Source organism: Pholis gunnellus (assembly GCF_910591455.1).
Source record: "Pholis gunnellus genome assembly, chromosome: 3".
Taxonomy (NCBI): domain Eukaryota; kingdom Metazoa; phylum Chordata; class Actinopteri; order Perciformes; family Pholidae; genus Pholis; species Pholis gunnellus.
Window position 1 is genome coordinate 24,867,383 of NC_136529.1, and position 23,301 is coordinate 24,890,683.

Genomic DNA, 23,301 nt, shown 5'->3' on the forward strand with positions numbered 1-23,301 from the left:
ACCTACAGTAGGCCATGGAATATTAACTAGATGGCTTCAACAACAGAATCATTGAAGTTGAAGATAAAGACGACATGGAAATGAGAACGAGGTGATGTGAAAAGAGAGGAAGCAAGATGAGAAGAGATGGCTCGAGGTGAGTCGAAGTGAGAGGAGATTATGACATGAGGTGATGAAGATGAGATGAAATGAGATGGGATGTGAGCTGGGATAAGGTGAATTAGGATGAGGACAAGAGTGACATTAAATGAGATTAGGTGAGGCCATTTCAGGCAAGATTAAATTAGGTGAGAGGAGTTAAAACGAGACGCGGCGGCGAGGGTTAAAATGAGGTGATGTGAGACGAGATGAGATTAACTGGGGAGAGACGAGAGAAGACGACGAGGCAACATAGACAAGAAAGGGTGAGGTGAGAAGAGAAGAAGAGATTGTGCATGATATGAGGGGGAATTCAATAAATGAGACGGAAAGGAGGAGAGATGAGGTTGAAGAGGTTCTGGGTGAAAATGAGACGAAGTGAGACGATGTAAGAACAGATGAGATGAGGCGTGAGGATGTGATGATAGGTGAGATAAAATGAGAGGAGATAGCGAGAAAGAGATAAGGTGAAATGAGGAGCAGTGAGAGGAGTTGAAGTGATGTGAGATGAGGCGAGATAAAAGGAAGTGAGTTAAGGATAATTAAATGAGAGGAGGCAATCTTTGGTGACATCATGTAATTTGATACGAGAGACGTAAATAAAACTCTTCAGTATTTACTCAGCACTCCCATCACAGGCGAGTGTACCTGAACAAACTTGTGTGTAAAAGCAGCAGCGCGGCTTCCCGACACGTCTGACTGAGCATCTCTGCGGTTTGGAGCAGAAGCAGAAACATGAGAAGCTGGAGCAACAAACAGAGATTTTAAAAATACACACCCGCAGTCAAAGTCATCATCGGCTAGCTTTCATCACGCTGTGGTTTAGTTCAAAGTTGGGTTTGATCATTTTGAAGCCTGTGATTGATGCTGAAAGCTGCTGTCAAACTAAAATAAAGGAAAAAAAAACAGAAGCACAGAGCACCTTTACAGGCGGTTTGATCGATACAAGTCTGGCTTGTTTTCTTGTTTTTTTTTCCATTCTGGTTTAATGCTGTGATTGTGGCGGCGGGTTTCATCTGGCGGCGGCTCGTTGTGTTTGTGAACGTCCCCGTGGAGATGCAGATTAAAGCTCTGCGACGATGTTCCTGCCGCAGCGGAGCAGTCAGCTGCACACTCGCCTGTCACAGATGTTTATGAAACTCAGCTTCCAGCAGAAATTGACTTCATTGGTCCAAAACGAGGCCTCTTCCAATTCACGGCTTTATCAGCCAACACGCAGCTTCATCTTTTTACCCACACTCCCATTCATTCTCCCTCTGACTGATGACACTACAGCAGCAGGGATTAATGTCCACTCTCATTGTTCGGAGTGTTTGATGTCCACTACAAAAGACAGAACAGATTCCTCCCCCTCCCTCCTCCATGTTGTCAGGACCGCTTCCAGTTAGCTTTATCATCTCTGCAGTTCATCCATCAGTTCTGTCTTTCTATCATCCTCCAGTGCTTTATTCCGACACAGCTGTCCCACTAACAGTCGCTGACACAAGTGAGGCCGATGTCTTCAGCTTCAGCTTCAGCTTCGACTGAATCTGATCAATTTCAAGAGCCAAAACCGAGAGCGTCACCCGTTAAGCTGTGCTCAGGTAGAACACAGAGCAAAGGTCGGAGGCAGTGCAATGGAGGAGTCACGCGTGTGAAGACGAAGACGCAACCTTTCAAGTTGGAAATGTTTCAACTTTGGCCCAAAAAAAAAGGTTTTATGGTTCGAATTCATAGGCAGAAAGAAGTGGTGAGTTCTGGGATCAGTCTAAGTCACAAAAAATGAAATATGAATTCAATCTGAATCTACAAATGTTAAAATTGTACGTACAATTTGGATTTATGAGGTTCAAAACCATATTCATCAAATGAAATCTGCACAGAAGCCGTCCTCTCAGCTGGTCCACCCGGTTACTGCGTGAACACACTGAACACTAACAGTCACTTGGGTTATTGTACATTTATTCCCATACACGTAAACGTCTATAATTTGTTCTGACATCCGACCCAACAGAATTATTCTAGTAACGATTCCTCTAAATAAAATGCTTTTTTCCTGGTCTCATGTCATTTCCTCAGATGTTTTCTTTGGTCTTCCTGGAATCTAAAGCCCTTTCCGCTCTGTTTAAAAATGCATGAAGATAAGTGGCGTAATAGCATGCAATGGTGTGCGGTGACACATAAGTCACGCACATTTATACACACACAAACACGCCACATATCTTTGAGCCTTCAAGCGTCACAGTTTCAAACAAATGTGTCCCTGGTGATCTTTGAAAAAACACTTACAGCTGTACTGAATATAGTTCCAAAATCCCCAAAGACTCTTTTTACCATCCGGAAGTACAAATATTCTGTCCTCTGCACCGTAAATAACATTTATTACAAGTTGCAACTATATTTCCTCTTTATGTAGCTAGAAATGACATATACGCTGGTCCTTTATGTCAAATACAAGCCAAATATAACATTATTTTGTAGTAAAATATTAAATATTGGAAAGGTTTTCAGACAAATGGATGCTCAGCTTCGACTCTAATGTATTAATGTTAATACACAAACTGGGGCTAGTACACCAACGAACAAAGTAAATAGATGATACACACAAGTTCCAGATTATAAATTCATACTGTGAGATTATTACAGCTCTGCAGTCCATCAAAGATCTTTTAAAGGAAATCAGCAGAACCACATTTCCTCTGGATTATCAAAATAAATTAAAGTCTCGGCTGCAGGATTATTACAGCGAGTTCATCTGCAGCCTGCAGTCAGACTGTTGCTTTTCTCACAGTATTAACTGTGAAGTTAAGTTATGGAGTAAATGCACCCAGACAATACAGCAAACATGCAGACACTGTAATGGAAACACGTTTTCTCTACTGTAGACGTCGCCTCAGCTGTACAAATACTGTTTTCTATCATATAACCACGACATGAATCTCCTAAAACTCTCAACATCATCTGCCTTTGAAAGTAAACCGACATTACTGCTCTAGCGACCATCTAGATGGCTCTGGCTGAAGAAGAGTGACCAGAGGGGCCAGTAGAACGTCACTGGGACACAACAAGGCCTGAATAACCTCCGTCAGGTCTGTTGCAAGACCCGAAACACCCAATGACTCCAGGACTCCACCCTGATGATGTGCATCAGAAGATGTAAGAACCAGATTACCTCAACTCCACCTGCTGCTGTCGGCAACATCTTTGATCAACTGTACAGTTACTGCCCAGCTTCAGAGAAGCTCTCATTTGGATGAAAGCTTTGAGAATATTCTCCCTGATGGACTCGTTTACTGATGAAGGTCATACAGAGGCACCATCGAGACTGTTAACCAGTTTAAAAAGTTCCTCGTCGTAACTTTAAAATTCTCAATAATAATAATAATGATAAAATGCAGTGAGAATTTTATTGGAAGTGGCAGAAAGATGAAACATCAGATTGAACAGCAGAGTTTAATTCACAGGCCAACACAGCGGGTGGAGAATGATGGCGGTTGTTGTTCCATCTTCGGTATCTCACATCCTCTGCTGCAGAATGACGTAACGAATGAGCTTCATAAATCCTCAGGCAAATAAAACTGAAACCATTTACACAAGAAATTTACATATTTCAGATTTGTATTTGTCTGGCTCTGTAATCGACTGGCGTACCCCGCCTCTCCTCCCAACGTCAGCTGGGACTGGCCCTCAAGGAGCAGTGGGTCTAGCTAATGGATGGGGGGGATTTTGTTATATTTCTCAGCTCTTTTCAGGCTTCTGGAGAGAGAATTTCAGAGCGTGAGATCGACTACAGATAATAGCTTATTTTAGTTCACTGTAAGAGACGCGACACAGCGAGAGAAAAGAAAAGAGACGTGAAGATCGTTGCATGTCTTGGTGTCTTTCTCCCTCTTGCTGATCACTAAGAGGAGCTTTCTACTTGAACTGGCAGAGACATGGATGACCTGAGGCTGTGTGTGTGTGTGCATGTGCATGTGTGTGTGTGCGTGTGTGTGTGTTACAGTGAATGAGACTCGGGTCACGCAGCTCAAGCTGAAACTCAGATTGGTTGCTGACTTCTCACACCACGGAGCTCGAAGGGATCTGACACGCCAGCAGGCCGAGAAACCTCTGAACCTACTTACACTACCACTGTGTGTGTGTGTGTGTGTGTGTGTGTGTGTGTGTGTGTGTGTGTTTAGGAACTGGTTGACAGCTCTGACTGATGGTTTACTCAGTACTCTTGGTCGCTGTTCTTAAAGAACATTAAAGGGATCTTTATTATGTAAAAGAAACTACTATCAGTTATAATGGTGCTACATCACTAAACTCCTGTTGTCTGTTGTTAGTTATAAAGTGACTACTTTCTTTAACCTGTGTTTTTTCACTGTTCATTGACTGAGCAGAGACATGAAGGAGGAAGCTCACTGTGGACCAAACTGACTGATCACAGTTGTTATTGGCTCTGTGTCGCTACATTTGGTTCTGAAACAACAAGTTAATTAATCCACTAACCTGCTCCTGTTTTATAATGCAGGACGAACACAGCAGGAGTGTGCAGGAGCTGCTGATGAGCAGCAAGTATTTATACCAGATATATACAAGGTCATGGTGCTAATGCTAATGGTAAATGGACCTGCATTTGTATAGCACCTTTTATACTCTTCCGTCCACTCAAAGCACTGAGCACTACACGTCAAAATCCACCCACTCATGTTAGAAAGCTAAGCTAACTAGCATCCACTTTCTCTAACTGTATAGCACTGTTTAGGTTAATAATGTGTGTTTGAAAAGGGTCTAAGGAAAGATTCCTGGGCTGAGATTATGGAGGGGTACAAGCCGATATGAGGGGAAAAATAGAGGGAAGAAATGATTGTATCAATGCTCTGAAGATAAATAGTAGGATGTTCTCCTGTCTGCATTACAGGTCAAAGACCGTGGAAGCACAACAGCATGAATTGTATCCGTTTTTCTCTCAAAACTGTACCGTAAACGAATTAATATTGACTTGAGCTGTTTGTGTTTCTATAGAATATATATATATGGTTAGAGAGAGACAGAGACAGAGAGCTGTAAGCCACAAACTGCTGTTTCTACACACCTCTGCTGATTTTGACAGGAAATCGTTCATAAGTTTAAATTATTTCTGGCGCTCTGATTGTGCTACGTTCTTACGCGAGTGCTCCGACTAATAAATGCATTTTTTCGATTTTGAAACTGTAGCATTATGTTGTTATTTAGCCTTTCTGAGGCTGTTGAAAGGTTAAATCAATTCATTTTATTTGATGTTAAAAATTGCCCCCTCACAATTTCATGCTGGTTGTTGGACTAAAAGAGTTTTCTGTTACGTTACTCAATACTCATACATCAGTATTATATGCCTACGTCTGTTTCCATACATCTGCCCCCCCCCAAAATATCTATACATGAGAGAACGGTCACAGAACGGTCACAGAACGTCCACACGGAGCTTAAAATCTGAACATCTGATGATCAGCTGATGACAGTTTAAATCCATTTTTAGCTCTCAGTCCCAGATGTTTGTCTGAGGATACAAACACCTTCACATGAGGGAACAAAAGTGACAATACAGAGACAAAAAGAAACCGTCTCATGTCGTCTTCTCACCCGAGCAGTGACAGAATACGCTGCTGATCGTTAAGCTATCATTCCTAAAATAGTCGTCGTATTTTTAGGTACGTATGTGTCTCTTTGTGAAGCTCTTTGTCACCCAGGTCTTGTTTTAAATAAAGTTTACGTCTGGCTGTGTGTGGCTCCTGTGTGTCCCATCAACATGAAATACACAGATTTGATAAAATGATGAGGAGGCCGATCAATGACCTCCAAAGAGGCAGCAGAACGATTCATCAATACACATTAACCAGAGGGAGGGACGGCTGCAGCTGAGGTGTGCGTGTGTGTGTGTGTGTGTGTGTGTGCGTGTGCGTGTGCGTGTGCGTCAGCTTGGCGTCCAATCAGCATCTGATTTTACAGACCGAGAGTAAAAGCAGCTGAAGAGGAGACGACTCATCATCACAGCCAGAACAGAGAGCTGATACAGAAACACGGCTAAATATAACCGTGTGAAGTCGCTAACTGCTAACATAATGCTTCTGTTGCTGAGCTAATCGGGTTTGGCTAACAGTCGACCGGCTATCAGACAGAAGAGCAAACTGTGTGAACAACTGTTGTGTTTGAGGAACGTGGGAAACATAAATCATCGCATCAGCTTCAGTTGTGGACGCACACCGACTGTGTTTACACGACCACAAGAAAGCTGATCAATGTGATGAATCAGGTAAAGGTGAGAGTCAGGTAACCGCCGTGGGAAACACGGGTTTCATGCAGGTTTCACTTCATCCCCAGAGACTCAGAGCTGACTAGACACTGGCTCTCTACAACGTAAACAACAACACTGATAATCAAGTTATAATCCTGAGGAGATCATTTCAGTCCCATATTTTTAATACTTAATACTTCTGTAATTACCTCTATGTGCTGTTGTTGTAAGTTTGTTTAAATCTTTGCACCATTGTTTAGTTAGTCGTAGATTAATAAAGTAAGTAACTATCCATCTTTTGTTGTTAGTGGCGGAGTCCGCCTCTCCTACAGACTCAAATGATCTTTATCGCACTAGAGATTCACAGGAAAACGTCCCGCTAAAGCAAAGCCACCATTCCATGCTGCTGCTGCTGCTGCTTCACAATGAACGTGTTGAACTGGTTAACTATCGGGGGGGCTTTTATTGTGAAGCAGTCAAAATAAGCAAGGTCATAGCTGACTGCCACTGAAGTTCATGTCAGAGGATCATCTTTAATGGCCTGCTGAGAGCGAGCTGTTTGATGAAGAGCTGCAGATGACGGACGTTTTGAGAACACCTCCAACACATCAGCGGGGTAAACAAGTCCTTTCTACCGTGCTGTGCACAGCATGAAATCAGGTCAATTAAAGAGGCCAAAGGCCAATTATTGACTTCCTCTTATTTCATTAACAACAGGAGGCGATGAATCCTCTCAGCCCCCATTTTGTTTGGCTGCACTGTAAACACATGAACCGGTTCTTCTTCGTCTGTTGCATATTCTGACAGCGTAGCAGCTCAAAGTGTGTTTGGGGCCGTAGTAGTAAAACACACCTTTTTTTCCCAGAGCTTTCAACCGTATCATACAGTCTTCAACAGTTGTCAAACTTAATTCACTGATAAAGGCCATTTAATACGGTTAAAAGCTCTAAAAAGCTAAACCCAAAGTTATAATATCGGCCTCCTGATGCATCAATCCGCCTGTATATACTCCGTGTGATTATCTAGAACCCATTCAGCCAGTGTAACGTACATGAATCCAACACTGAACTAAGTTTAAAGGGCCACTCCACAGATCACACATGTCAAAGTCAGTTTACTAGTCGTGGTTTGCTCTTCAGCTGTACGATGTCTTCTGTGGCTCTGGAGTAAAAAAATAAATAAAACAACCCTGATGATGTCATTGTGATGTCATCAGGGTCCTGCATCACAAGGCCTGCATCACAAACTGGAGGTGTGGAGTTTGAGCGGTTGTAATTAAAGGGCAGTATTCCTGCTGCATTGTGGGAAACGTAGGATCCAGTGGTTTTTGGGGCTTTTATCTGTCCCTCACGAGTCCGATAACTTCATGGAAGTGAAATACTGAATCACCGAAGTGCTATAAAATAAAAGTAAACTCAATGAATGCTGATGAAGGACGGAGAAAAGACAGAACCTGGATTGAAAGACCTGTCCAGTATCACTACAGTAACCTGAAACAGTCAATTACGGTGTGTGTGTGTGTGTGTGTGTGTTGGCCTTTAACCTTACATTGAGCCCCCCCCTCCTCCTTCCATGCTGTGAAAATATAATTACACTTTCTTCATTAAAGTGAGTAATTTCTTGCGTGAAAGACGCGACTACAGCTGTCCTCTGATTACTAAATGGAACAAAGCAATGATCTATGGAGCCATTAGGGGAACGGGCTGGAACTAATTTCAATCCTGGAATGGGCCGATGGCTGCAAACACACACACACACACACACACACACACACACACACACACACACACACACACACACACACACACACACACACACACACACACACACACACACACACACACACACACACACACACACACACACGGATCAAAAGATGAGAGAGGGGGAGTTAAATAACAAACAGCAGTGTGTCGGCCATTTGCTGCCTCACATGAAGCTCTGACGGAAATCCAAACGGATCATCGATCTCCACAAAGTACGGAGTGAGTGAGTGTTTGTATTATTACGACACCGTCACCTCCTGATACGCGTGTGTGTTTTTTACATAATCATCATTATTACTGGTGCATTTTCCGCGGTGGCAAAGGAACTAAGTAGTCTACATTTACTCAAGTACTGTGCTTAAGTACAATCTTGAGGTACTTGTACTTCTATTTTATGCTACTTTACAGTTCTAATCCACAACATTTCGGGGGAAGATTTGCAATACTATTTACTACATTTATCTGACAACTTTAATTACAAATATACTCAACAAACAAATCAAGAAGTAAATATGTATTATTATAGGTTACGATAAGACTTTATTGATCTGTGGGGGGAGAACATAAGACTTGGTTAGTAAAGGTTTAATCTATTAGAGGCTTCAGGGCAAAGAAACATTCTTTTGGGTCCTCGTTAAGAAATAAAACCGGCTTTGTACTAAGCAGGAAAAGGCAGCGTGTGTTAGTCGACCAGTTGAATGGCGCGTATCGTCAAACATATTTACACATAATGGACAGACTGACACGCAATTAACTTTTTGGGCTTTTGGGCCGCAGCCTTATTCGCCTGGTTGGTAAATTAACTTTGACCAACGAACCCTCGTATTGACAGGATGACATTCAAATCGGCTGCTCACACGACAGATGTTTCAAACCGCTGACTTCAATATTGATTAATAGAACCGTACAAGAGCGCGGATCATTCGCTACCGACCCAAGAACAATTAGGTAAAAAAAAAAAAAAAAATTATTAGGCTATAATTATGCTAATTATAAATACGGCTGATTGAACTGTCTGGACTGTGCCTCTCCTCACAAAGCCCTGTCACACACACACACACACACACACACACACACACACACACACACACACACACACACACACACACACACACACACACACACACACACACACACACACACACACACACACACACACCAGGATATTGCTTTTGAACTAAAGCAACCAAGTCAGTCATCATCCGGTTTGACGGAGCTTTGATTGTAGATAGGAGGCCTAATGTGTGAGTTGTTGGTATAAAAAGTAAATCTAAGTTAAATCAGTTCCTAACTGCTGTGATTTCAGTCTTGTTGTTGGTGTGTTGCGACGCGTCTCACCTTCTATAGGGGATGTTTTCAGGCGGCGGCAGATGCCCTGCACGTCTCCGTGCGCTTCCTGTATCTTGCTGACGGCTTCGGAGCTCCGCAGCTCCATCAGCTCCCTCAGCTCCATCACGGTCACCCCAAAGTCCCCGTCATGGTTGGCCTCCGCGACCGAATTCCCCGGAGGGTGGTCCGCCGTGTTGTTGGCCATGTCGGTCCTCTTCACAGCAGTGTCGTTAGTGTTGGTTTTGTAGTTTTTTTTATTCCTCCGAGTGTCTTTTTTTTTAAAAATCGATCTAAGCGTTAAGACTGGGCCGTCAGTTCACAGGAATTGTGGGTAGTGTAGTTCTCACAGGAGGCAGGAGATGAGCGCTGAGGTTAGCTCCTGACCCGGATGCTCCTCTTGGGTTACGATGGAAACAGGGGAGTAAACATGTTCTGGTCTCTGCAGAGGAAACAAACAGGAAAAACAGGGTTTCATAAACCAGATTCACACAGGAAACGGTCTGAACATCATCGTCACAGAGATCAGCTTAAGACTCTGATTTTCACTAATTAATAGCACAGAGACTAATTGGGCCAATTAGAGGAGAGTTTCTCATCTCAGATTATTAAAGGAGTCCACCGACTCAGCGAGGTCGTTAAGATGTAAACGGATTATCGCTTTGTGCCGCTCCTCTGAGACGCATGATTGGATGGTAAATATCTGCTGCTCTCCATGAACCGTCGGCTCTGAGGTTATGACTCAGATATAGAAACGAGACGGATTTCATTCTTCACAACAAAACGTGGGAATTACCGGAAAATAAAACAATACATCAAGTTCAATCTGCTAAATTCAAGTTTGAAAAAGCCAGAAACCTTAATGTACACACGCATTAACAGTCACACTTATATTAAAAGGTGTCAAATTAAAAAAAACGAGCAAAGAAAATAATTTGAAATGGAGGAAAATCTATTTCTTTGATTGATACGGGGAAATAAGAAGTCATTCTGTGAATATATTATAGCGAAGACCTCCGCCAAGGCCGTTTCCACAGGTGAAAAATAATGTGTATCCACCTTGTGATTTGGATCCGCTCCATCATGTAACGTTCCCCCAAACTACATGAAAATCAGGTCTGTAGCTTTAACGTAATCCTGCCGACAAAACTATCCGAACCGCAAATAAAGTGGATAAGAAATCAGAAAGAAAACCAGAGACACCGGGATGAAGACAAAAGGTATTATAACACATACACGAGTAGCTGGATTACTTTCTCCTGCGGGGTGAACACACTGCAGCTCTGAGAGCCAATCAGCATCAAGCAGAGGACGATAAAGGGAGAATTACACAGGGTCAGTGTGTGTGTGTGTGTGTGTGTGTGTGTGTGTGTGTGAGAGAGTGTGTATGGCCAAAGTGTGGCATTCCAACCCATCACCACAGATTATGTAAGTGCACTTCAAAGGCTGTCCTCCATTTTTCACTGTTTAGCGGCCCGTCATGGACACACACACTCAGACACACACACACACACACACACACACACACACACACACACACACACACACACACACACACACACACACACACACACACACACACACACACACACACACACACACACACAGACACCACACAGCATCACAGCCTGTTAGAAAAGACTGCAGTTGGTGCTGGAGTCAGGGTTTGTGGTACAAGGGTCAGTGGAAATGGCAAACGCTGAGCCATTTGGAGAGCAAGTACAGTGGAAAACATTAACCTCGTAACACGGCTGGTTTCTCCTTAAAGCGGTTAGAATAATTAAGTTATTTTGCCTTTCAGACAAGATATTTAAGGGACGAAAGCTGCTTGTATAATATTTGGCACTCGGTCCACAGGGGGAGCGACATCACTGCGGTTTCACGGAGGTGAAACGTTTTAATGATGCATTTTTAAAACGTGCACGGAGTGGTCACTTTATTTTTTTTAGTCCATCTCTTTGGCAGCCGCATAAATACTTTGATACCAATGAGCTCAATGAGCTCAATGAGCTCAATGAGCTAAGAATCAAAGTCATGTTTTTACCTCCACAGGTAAGTTTGTAGCTTTTCTTTTATAGATCAAAGGAAGCAGATACTTTCTAACACTGAGTTTCTATTCAAGCCATGAAGAGCTCCAACTAAGGCTGGGCTATATATCGATATGAGACTAGATATCGTCTTAGATATCTTAATATCGTAATATTTTTATTAAGTGTTGTCTGAACTTACCAGACTGTTCTAGCTGTTTTATTATTTGCTTTTATCAACTTAGTCATTATAGCCACATTACTGATGATTATTTCTCAAAAACTTCATTGTGTTAATATTTTGTAAAATAGGCATCTCTACAGTATCGTCATTTTATTTGTTCAAAAATATTGTGATATTTGATTTCCTCCATGTTGCCCAGCCCCGACTGTCCCTTAACATCATCTATGGAGAACGTGCACTCTTCCTTCTGGAAGCAGGTTGAGCCTGAAACCCCTCACTTCACAACTCAGTACCTGTAGAAATGTGCATCACTCCATACTCTCCGCTTGTATCCATTAAAGCTCAACAAAAATGCACTTTTCTTAGGCTCCGAGTGAAACATCCGGGACCGTCACTCTGAACTCTACAGGGTTCTGTTGGTTTGTTCCACCGTATCCGTTCAGAGTTCTCTGGAGGTCCCTCAGGGTCTAAACCCCCGGAACTGAATCAGGAATCAGAGTCAGGACTCATTACCTCTTCATTAAATAGACTCAATAAACGAGACGTGAACCCAGGCACTGAACGTCGCATTCAGCTCGTCCACGTTTGTGCCTCCAGTGGAAGTCGGGTAAATTAGACCAGTACAGGATTATTAAGTGTCACTTTTGATTTTTTTTAGGGGGACCGCAAGACAGCAACAGATTTATTGTGTCGTTCTTTATTTGCTGTGCTTGAAAAGGTTTCTAGAATTTTGAAAAATTGCCGCAAGAAGGTCAATTTGTCTCCGTCTGTTAACCTGTAACCTCCTCCGTTATTTTCAGGTTCAAACTGTCTTTTAGATGTTTCACAATGTTCCTCACATCAGGTTTCACACAGTGCTGTGTGCGTGTGCGTGTGCGTGTGTGTGCGTGTGTGTGTTGAACAGACCAGAACAATGAATGCCTTCTCTCTGTGTTCACTAATTATCCGTCTGTTCATCGACCAGAAGTCGAGTCATTATTACAACGAGACAACAGAGGAATAAAATGAAATAAAAATGCCCACAGACGTCACCGCATTAATGTTTGTTGTACACTATTACACAAATAGTCGGTGATGTCATTGTGATGGAACGTGTTAATTATAGACAATGAGATTTAATTACATGGGCACAAAGAAGAAGGACTGAACAAGTATTTCATTAAAACAGAGCAAATAGGTGCATAATTCTACATGAATGATTCGGATTCACATTGGAGCAACAGCAGCGTTTCGTCTAAAGTTAATGGAAATAATGAAATATGAGGCTTAACAGCCACTTTATCTCATGTCATAGGAAGTAAATACAACAGCTTTCTGGCTGCTCTTCAATATGTGACTAGTTTTCCCTTTTTAGGATCGAAAACTCTTTCTACTCTTCACAACATTAATATTACTTTATATCGCTATTGAACAACATTTCGGAGGCAAATATTGGACACATGAATGCATCAGTAACAAAAGTCCAGAAATATAAATATAATTCTGCTTGCAAAAGAAGTACTTTTACTTTTGGTACTTGAAGTATATTTTCATTGTTGTACTTTTTTACTTTTAAGATTTTGAATGCAAGACTGTTTCTTAAAACCTGCATTCTCTCTATTGACCACCAGGGGGCGACTCCTCTGGTTGTATAGAAGTCTATGAGAAAATGACTCTACTTCTCTCTTGATTTATTACCTCAGTAAACATTGTAAACATGAGTTTATGGTCTCAATCTCTAGTTTCAAGTCTTCTTCAATACAGCATGATGTTCATTTATTAAATGATGGTCCATTTAGAGTCAAACCGACCATAAAGCAGAGTCTGCTTTAGGGCGGGGCTACCTTGGGACTGACAGGTCGCTACCAGAGCCGTATGTGGTCCACGGCTAGCTGCAGTAATACTGGACTAGTCGTTTCAAAACACAGAGGCAAAGAAAAGCATGAGAATGATGTTCAAAAACAAAAACAACATTCTGAAGTTTAAAAGATACGATAAAAGTCAATCAAATACTAATAGAGACTAGAATACAGAGTTTACTAGTGCAGTAATAATTTGTGGTAGCTAGTCGACCTACTGGAGCGCGGCTAGTTTATGAGTGCAGAGTCGTGACGCTGATGCATTTTACATGACTGACCATGACATGACATCACTTTCTCACGGGTCAGCATTAACTCCGGTTAGTGGTAATGTGGAGATGGTGTGGAGACGGGTGAGTGGTGCTACGGACTTGTAAGAGCCCCATGTAACCGAGCTGCGGTCCTTCGCTATTAAGTCCTAATGTGCCTTTTAACGCACTAATACCCAGCAGAAAACACTCACTACAAAGCTCTTATAGAATCTGTGCACTGGAACTCAACGTTACCTGATGAAGCGAACACAAGTGTGCAGGATCTTCTGGTTCTTTAACAGCTAACGCACAAAACAAATCAGAGTCGACAGAATCTCAAAGAATTTAAGACTGCATTTAAGGTCGCTACTGTCTTAAACCATTAAAAACAACCAGCCTGCTTTAGTTTACAGTGGATCTGATGGGAGCTCAAGCAACACAGCTCCACTATACAGCTCACTGCATTTAAGGATCGGTGTATTTCACCATTTAACGCAACGTTTTCTAACACAACAGTCGTAGCATAAAAACGTGATCCTACTGTGAGCTGTGGGAAGAGTAGAAGAAGAATTATGAAAGAAAGAAAAACTACACAACGGGCACATTTTGGGTGGAGTTACACGAACAATACCCCCCCACACACACACACACACCTTTAGAGTTTGTTAACTGCACCACCACACCCACGTCAGTCCAAAGGGGAGCATTCCTACCTTTAGACCTGATAGACACACCTGCTGACACACACACACACTAACCTTTTCCTGCCCTTCATGTGACTCAGTGTGTATGTGTGTGTGCTTTAACGAACAAGTGTCTGATTAACGCAGACTAATACGTGCACATACACACACATTCACGCTCCACCAGCTCTACCACACTGTTACTTAGCACGTAGCATATAGCGATTGTTCTACAGGGAGAGAAGGGAAGTGATTTGCAAAGACAATACGAACAGAGAAACAGCTGATCTGCATGTCATACTGAAGAACTGCTTCCTGTTTTTATGGTTTCTCTTTTTCAGTCCCTAAACTCTCGTCCTGTAAGTCAACCTGGGTTTGTTGATGGTGATCGAGCTGCGTTGCAGTCGCACACATCACGGCCCTGATTGTGCTGCTGTCAGGCTAAAATGATTCCTGTTTAGTTCCTTAAAATTAGTTTGAGGATTGATTTGTTAATCCTGGTGTTTTTCTTGAATTACAGCGCACTCTTATTTTGAAATAAAGGCAAAGCTGCTCGAGAGGTGAAACTATTATCAGCATTCGAGTTTGTTTCGTAAATGGAGAACAAAAGGCTGTGCAATGGTTCAATTAAAAGGCCAGAGAGAGAGAGAGACAGAGATCCCTTTGATCCACAGCTGAATAAGAACAGAAGAAACCACCAGTCACTTGTAAAAGAAACTGGAAGCTTAGCATCAAAAATGTGTGCAGATTTAAATGGGAACCAGTTCCTGTTTCAGTGTCAAGAGCACAATAATGAATAATCAACATGCAACCTGTTGCTTTAGCGAAGCTCTTTGTCAAACTTCACTATTTCACTTCACTATTGGAATATCAGCTGAACAGACAACAGACTGACTAATCACAGCTTAAACCTCTTCCTTCTAAACATCCATCTAGACTACAGAGAGCACAAAGAAACATGGCTACCCTAAGTATTTAGAGCCCAAATGCACAGATTCAATAATGACTGAGGGTCACCGACGCTTTTCTGGACTGGAAAACAAAATTGGAAATCCAAGTTCAACAGTACTTTTCTCTGTTAGGTAACACTGTGGGGATTGATTTTTTCTGTTAAAATAGACATTATTGAAGGAAAGAAGAATATCTGATCGTCTATACGTATAGGGAAGTCTTCCTTATAAATGTAGACGTGATAATTACACCAACAGGTCATAATGAGTTTCATGTGCTCATCTGAAATCGTATTCATATCAACACTCTTACATTAGAAATCTAAAGAAAGAGAGGAACATAGGCTGAACCCGAATATATCGCTGACCCCAAAAACTGTCACTCTACAGCTCAGGATGCAGCGACTTCCTGTTGACACAGCTTTTGATTGGACGGTTGCTCCACGTTACTAAAAATCTTTACTAGCTGAGACATTCCTCACATTTTCAACGTTGGAACCTGGTTGGAATGAATCACTACTTTTGAACCAGTCGGTTAAGAACTGAGGAAGAAGATGAATACAGAAGGTGACTCTGTGGTTCATCAGTGAAGCAGAACGACTCTGCAGACTGAGGCACTGCCACCAGATGAGCAGCACAGAAGAAAAAGACAATGAGAGACTGAAATGAGTTACAGAAGCTAGACAGGAAGTGATGTCAGGACTTTAGCCCTTTCTATATATAGACGGAGCATCTATGCCGCCATAAGACCAGCAGAGAGTGTGTGTGCGTGTGTGTGTGTGTGAGGGCCAGTAAGTCTGTTCTCTGTCCATCTTATCCGTTTGTTATTGACTCTAGATGAAATTATGCTGCCGCCACCATGTTGCCAACCACTCAGCTTGTGTGTGTGTGCGTGTGCGTGTGCGTGTGCGTGTGCGTGTGTGTGTGTGTGTGTGCGTGTGTGTGCAGAAAGTGACCAATAAAAAGGCCAAGCGGAACTGATTTATATGGTTGAGGGTGAACCAGCAGAGGGGACAGTCTGTAATCCTGGACCTGGTGTGTCTGGGTCTGTCTGTGGGGTTTTCTTCACCGGACTTTTGCAGAAATGATTCAACATCGTGTGTGTGTGTGTGTGTGTGTGTGTGTGCACGTGTGTGTGCACGTGTGTGTGCGTGTGTGTACTGTTTGACAACATAAACCAGCAGGCATCCTGTTTCATGCTGTGTTCGTATCATTTGGAGATGGAAAGATTCCCGTGTTTATGACTTGTGGATGTTTATTGTCATTGGGTTTTCCCTCCATACTCTGACGGTAATGTGGAGCAGAGGCTGGCGGAGGAAGAAGAAGAAGATGAAGAAGAAGCAGAAGAAGAGGGGATTCATTTCTTTTGTTTGGGTGTTTTTAGTTTGGACAGAAACCTTTTTGATAAACACCTGAAGATGTGCACACGTCGTTTCACACGTTAACAGTTTTCAGAAATAATCCGCCTCGGCGAGGACGTGATGTGTGTTTTGGCAGAGCGCTCGGCGGGATTATATTTGGTTAAATTAAACAAAAAATCAAGAAGCAGAATGAGTCACACTGAATAACATCACATCCTCCATGTTGATGCTGTAAGGGAAAGAGATGTAGAATAACATGGCAGAACGCTGGACGACTCATTTAAACATTTTACCAAAAAGGCTTTTAGCTTTTGTTAAATTCTCATGAGGGGCCGCATCAATCAGCTGTTGTCAGTAATCCAACACGCAAAGCTAATCCAGCACCAGAGAACGTCTTACAGTAAAGACCTCTCCATTAACAACCACCGGTCATCATGTGACTGAAGCTCCACACTCAAAATCAACTGAACTGGTTCCATTCGCTGGAAAAGACCGTGGGGATGTGGTCAAAAGGCCAGTAAGTGGGCCGTGAGCAAAGGCTTTCCACAAAGTTGTAAACAATACGACCTCTTATCAAAATGTCTCTAATCTCTGTCTCCTTCTTCTAACTCGTCGCCCCTCCTTCTCTGCAGCTTGGACTATTTCATCATCACGCAGTTATGAAACCAGGACGTGAACAAACAAGATTTAGTGAATGGGAGGCCGGACACACCTCCTGGTGGAGACGGTCACGATGTCACTGAATACTGGAGACAGACGGTCCCATTCACCAACTTTACAATATTTCACCAAACAGTTTAGAGACCGCTTTCATCGACTGCATAAACATTGAAAGAGGAAACGCGTGACCAGTTTCAGTTCACGAAGGGTCGACTCTCCATTATCTTGCATCAGACCGTCACCCCTCTGTTCAGCTGCTGTTATCCTCCCTCCTCTTCCTCCTCTCTGCCTCTGCAGACACACCTGCTCTGCATACTAAAAGAGCAGCCTGCACCTCCCTCCTCCACACACACACACACACACACACACAATCTCACTATGCAAACTGGCTGCTGGCCACACCCTCCACACAGAGAGGAACTTTTTTCTTTTCTTGTTGCACCCAGCAACAGATCACACACACACACACACACACACACACACACACACACACACACACACACACACACACACACACACACACACACACACACACACACACACACACACACACACACACACACACACACACACACACACTCCCATTGAATCATGTCACAGACTTCAGACAGACATTTCTACATGCAGAGCACGTCAAGCAGCCGACACTGAGCTTGTGTGTGTGTGTTTGGTCTAGACAACGATGTATGTGTATGAGAGAGACAGAGAGAGAGAGACAGAGAGAGACAGGGAGAGAGAGAGAGACACAGAGAGAGAGAGAGACAGGGAGAGAGAGGGAGAGAGAGAGAGAGAGAGGGACAGGGGGAGAGAGAGAGAGAGAGAGAGAGAGTGTCGCAGCATGCCAGACGGAGTAATAAGAGAGCGCAAGAAGCCAGGAATGCAGGAGACCACACCCATATCTGCAGTCATGTGACCAGGGTGGAAAAAGGAAATCCCCACACTGCAGAGAGACCGAGAGGCAGGGATCTGGACTCACTGTGGAGCGTCACTCACACACACACACACACACACACACACACACACACACACACAAAAGTCGATCTAGGAATCATTTCCGGGACATTTTCACAAACACACACGGCTGTTTGTCTCAGTTTAGTTTGTGTCAATGATGCTCATTGTATGGACAATTACAGAGGATCATGTGCAATTCAGGACATGTGCAAACCCCCCCCCCCCCCCCCCACCCCCCACCCCCCCAGACACACACGTGTGATGTGAACATGATGCACAAGCAGAAATCAGCTCATCTAGGATTAAAAAAATGTCACCATCCTTCAGAGAACTTGACAATCCTCTAAAGACTTTTTATAAAATGTAGAGACGTCGGGACAGGTGTCATGTGATCAAACTTCTCTAATCTCGTGAGGGCTCTTGTTGCTCTCACAGGAAGGTCAGAGAAAAGGGCACCGCAGCAAATCAATTCTGGATGTCGTGATAACTTCTACTGGATGTAATGGGATTGATCTCGGACACGTTACGTAAATGGAAAAATGGGCGAGAGCGGGTTCAACTTTTGATCATACTCTGGATGCTCGATCCCTGACAGCAGCTCCTCTCTGCATCCTGATTGGAGTGAAAGCCGGAACAGAACTGGAGTCGGACCGGTTGAGCTGCTGCCAGTGTTTGCTCAAGGTTCAGCTGGTGTCTGAACGATCAATGTTTCTTCAAGCGCTCTCGCTGGGTAACGTGATACGTACGGTGAATGATCATGAACAGCTGTATGAAAATAAAAATCAATCTCCCCCCTGATGTCTGCGAACATACGCTGAAGGATACATACAAAGACGTGTCTCAGATATTCAGATATGGATTTACATGCACAAGGTTTGATCTTAGAAGACCATCTGAAGTGCAATCAAGTGAATATTGATGGAATATTCACTTAGAAAATGTCTTTCATCTGTTTTCACAAACGCAGTTGGACATGATCAGTGAAAGTCACAGTACGATGAACTCAGAGGGCTCAAACCTTTCTGTGGTTTCTGTTTGTTTGAAGTATTTTGGTGTTTTTGAATACTAAACACAGCAAGCTGAATACATCTTAAAAACCAGACTGAACTATAAAGTACAGCCTTGATCACTTTAATCTCACAACAACAAACAGAGGTTGGAGGAACATTAATGCAGCGAGTTGCGCGACAGGAAAGGTTGAAGGTCTGCAAAATAACAGTGAGACTTCCACCGACACTCCATCAGGTCTCCTTATAGATCAGCTGGAGGTAGAGGGACCAGTATTTTATCCCTTGTTCAGCTTCCTACATATTACGTATTAAACCACTTCTAACATCTGGCTTCTATCCAACGGCTGTGAAGACAACATGGAAGCCGTCACCTCAGGAACGTGTTTGATGTCAATCAAACTGCGGCACACGTGGGTCAACCCGTCACCGTCTTTGCTGCGCCGGTCCCAACAGGAAATCTGAGAGTCGCCCTTGAAAATAACAAGTTATGAAGACGTGACGTGTGGGTACGAGGATACACATGACCGACCCGTTATGAACCCGAACCCAGCGACACCTAAGATAGATATTAAATCAAATTCTTTAGACCATCTCAGCATTGGTACTGTGTCCCGTATTGTCCCACACTAACACACTCTTTGCCCCTCACTTGTTTCGGGAGGAACTGGTCACCCTATAGTCGGAGAAGGTGAGGACTGATGGACCTCTAGAAACAGAGCTGACAGACGAGGGACATCTAAAAACAGTGTGTTCATTCAGCGTGTACACACACACACACACACACACACACAACAGAGTCTTTGGTTTCATGTAGAAAGCTCATTCCTGGGATTCCTGACTGTCTGACTGGATGACTGGACAGTTTGGACAACCTGAGGCCCCACTGTCTATTGTACTGCTGTGTGTGTGTGTGTGTGTGTGTGTGTGTGTGTGTGTGTGTGTGTGTGTGTGTGTGTGTGTGTGTGTGTGTGTGTGTGTGTGTGTGTGTGTGTGTGTGTGTGTGTGTGTGTGTGTGTGTTGCATCTGGCTCCTTGACTGTTTCAGTAGCATATAGAGATAAAGCTGAACTGTCCTCCGTCTTCAGTCCGTCCCTCTCTGCAGCAGACAAAGAGGTTTCTTGTTCCCGTTAGCGACCTCGTGTTACATCTTTACACGCAGAGTCAAAGCTCGTTAACGGAATCTTCCCACGTTAAGATCATGTGGAATAAAATCTTGTTTATTATAATGACACTGTCCTCATCCAAGTGGCTGCAACGGCCTGCGTTAATTAAATTTGGTCATCTGCAAAATGAGTCCTTGATGTTTCCATTGTCATTAGCTGCCACTACCAGGCCCACACTGTTAGGACTAAGTGCGACTGAGGCAATAGCTGACTCAAAACTCTGGAATTTACTTCTTCCTATCGGGGTTTTCAAGAATCCACTTCCTCGTTGTCCACTAACTGAGCCCGATCCTGTATTTCTAATGAAGCCTCTGTAGAAACGTGGTCAAAGGCCGTGGTGGCTTTGTCATCCGATCATGACAGGACGTCTAAGCTGCAAAAATAATGGGGGACTTTTATTGTGAAGAATGTAAAAGGAAATTAAATGTGTTTATCCACCATTTTACAGCCACTTCAAGAAGTGCATCCCATCACGAAAGACAAGTGTAACCACGGCCAGTGATCGATACTAGTGGTGGTAGCAGAAAATTGAAGTGGTGTTGGAAATGAACACACTTACAACATCATACAATGGTAGATTTGAACAATTGTTGGGCAATACAATTGAATTAGAGGTGCAAAGATTGGTCAATAAATCAATCAGAAAGATTTATGCCAATAACTCTGAACACAAAGACATTTTGAGTCTTTTTTTTTGGTAAATATGTCAGACTTTCTCTGGTTGTAGCATCTCTACTGGCCGGTGCTGGTTTTCTTGGAGTAAACTGAATATTTTTGGGTTTCAGACTGCTGGTCGAACTCTGATGAAGTCGGAGTGACAAAGAGACGTCAGGAGAGACGCTGCTGAGTGCCGATACACTCTAAACTCAGAAGGACAAAGGAGACGGCAGCACAGAGGAAATGTGCTTCGTCCAAAGAGCGTCACCAGGGAGAACAAGCAACATCTGGAGAGCGTCAAGAGGTTTGATAATCCTGTTCACAGCCTGAAGCTCAGTCTGTTCTTCACTGCGGAGTCCTGATCCGCACTGATCACAACCCAAATCCAGTGGAACGGACCTGCAGCAGCCTCTTTGTGTTGGTCCCCAGGTGTGACTGTGCAGCAGTCACATAAAAGCCTCCATTGTTGCAGCAGATGAAGGAAAACACACACACGGTGGTGGATGAGAGATTCAGAGCACTGTCCCTTTAATGTTTGGGCTTTTTCATGATGCAATTTTGTCCATTTGGTCTTTCTTTTGCACAGACCCTTTTACGGTTTGTAAACAATGATGAACTACATAAGTGTGTGTGCACGCAGTTTAGCAACGGAAGTACAGCGGAGGGTCAAACTGTGAAAGGTCATTAACCACCAGATCACAAATGTGACCAAAATAAAACAGACTTTCCAGAACCGTGTGCCATCAGTGAGCGAGTACGACACGTTAGCATATGGCCTAATATTTAGAGGCCGGATATATACATCGTGTAACGTTGCACCAGCGAGACATTACGAGCATACAAGTAACTTGATGGTTACAACTACACATAGAGTCAAAAATAGGTGCTACAAACGCGAACATTTTGTTGTGTCCTGTGGTACTTAACACAGCTTGCAGCCAAAGAAGCTGCCGGTGTTTCAGTTTAACGTGTGACCGTGTTAACTCTCATCCGAAATATGTCCACGGTGGCTCATGATTACGGCGGCTGTTGAAAAACACGCACAGAACATGAAGGCGTTCTCGTATCATTTCGAAATACGTACTCATTTATGAAAAGTAGGAACCACGGACACGTACGGCTCAAAGTCACCAGTTAGCAGGGTTGCTTTATTAACTGAAACACCCGTTGCTCTGACAATCAAACACGCAACAACCAGATGTTTCATTGCAGTGTGTCTGAGGCAAAACACCACCATTCATTGCCAACATGCGCGCACATGTTTTTGTAAGAGGGTCGATATAGTTTCTCACAAACCACAGTAAGAGCTTCACAGCTCACTGTGGCTTTTACTTTACTTTTCCTTCCTGCCATATTTAGAACTCGTTTACTGGCCAAATAGCAACAACATATCTGGTTAGTTATTATTAAAGAATAGTACGGCTATTAGCGACCACTACGACAGCTCCTCTGTCGACTGTAAATGATGTAGCCTGGACGGATCATTCACTGCTAACTGGTTAAAGAACAGCCAACATGTCAGACGAATGAGTGGAACATTTACCAACCGGTGATTATTGAAATGCCATGTTAAGCACGACCAGTTTGTAATTTGAGCGTTTGTTTGTAAAGACTGCGGCTGATGAGTCAGCAGGTCACAGGTGTAACTTTATTATTCCTTTCAACCTTGACAAAGGCAGCACAAACCAGATCCACGCCTTCATTCTTACCATTCACAATAAAAGCCAAGGACATATAATACTCATTCATCATGCTATGGGTGGGAAGTTCATGTGTCCACATAGTTTGCATCATGTGAAGTAAGCTCTGTAGAGTTTTAGAGGAATTAAATACAACTCAACTAAAATGTATTTTAACTATCAGTATTCATACAGAAGCAGTGACTGGCCACTTTTCTCCAGGTTCCTTCACTCTGCTCTATATGGGAACTCACAGTCAAACTATTTAGCATGAATTTATGCACATATATTCATGTTTCCTCCTATTCCCACTCTGACCTGCGTGCTCTTTGAAGGAGAACTCCTTTGAAGTGCGTCAGCATCTGTGCAGTGAAGAACCCCCACCACTCCCCCCCAATTAGCTCCGGCAGCTAACGA

At 43.2% G+C, this 23,301-nt stretch overlaps 1 protein-coding gene across 1 annotated transcript in view; it reads right to left on the reverse strand.

Moving 5' to 3' along the window:
• LOC306694339 (plasma membrane calcium-transporting ATPase 1-like) overlaps positions 1–23,301 on the reverse strand; it is an 87,306-nt gene that overhangs the window by 46,089 nt on the left and 17,916 nt on the right. Inside the window, exon 2 of the mRNA XM_079157134.1 lies at positions 9,481–9,910. Coding sequence (XP_079013260.1) covers positions 9,481–9,676 — 196 coding nt within the window. The 5' untranslated portion in view covers positions 9,677–9,910. The remainder of the gene's footprint in view (positions 1–9,480; positions 9,911–23,301) is intronic.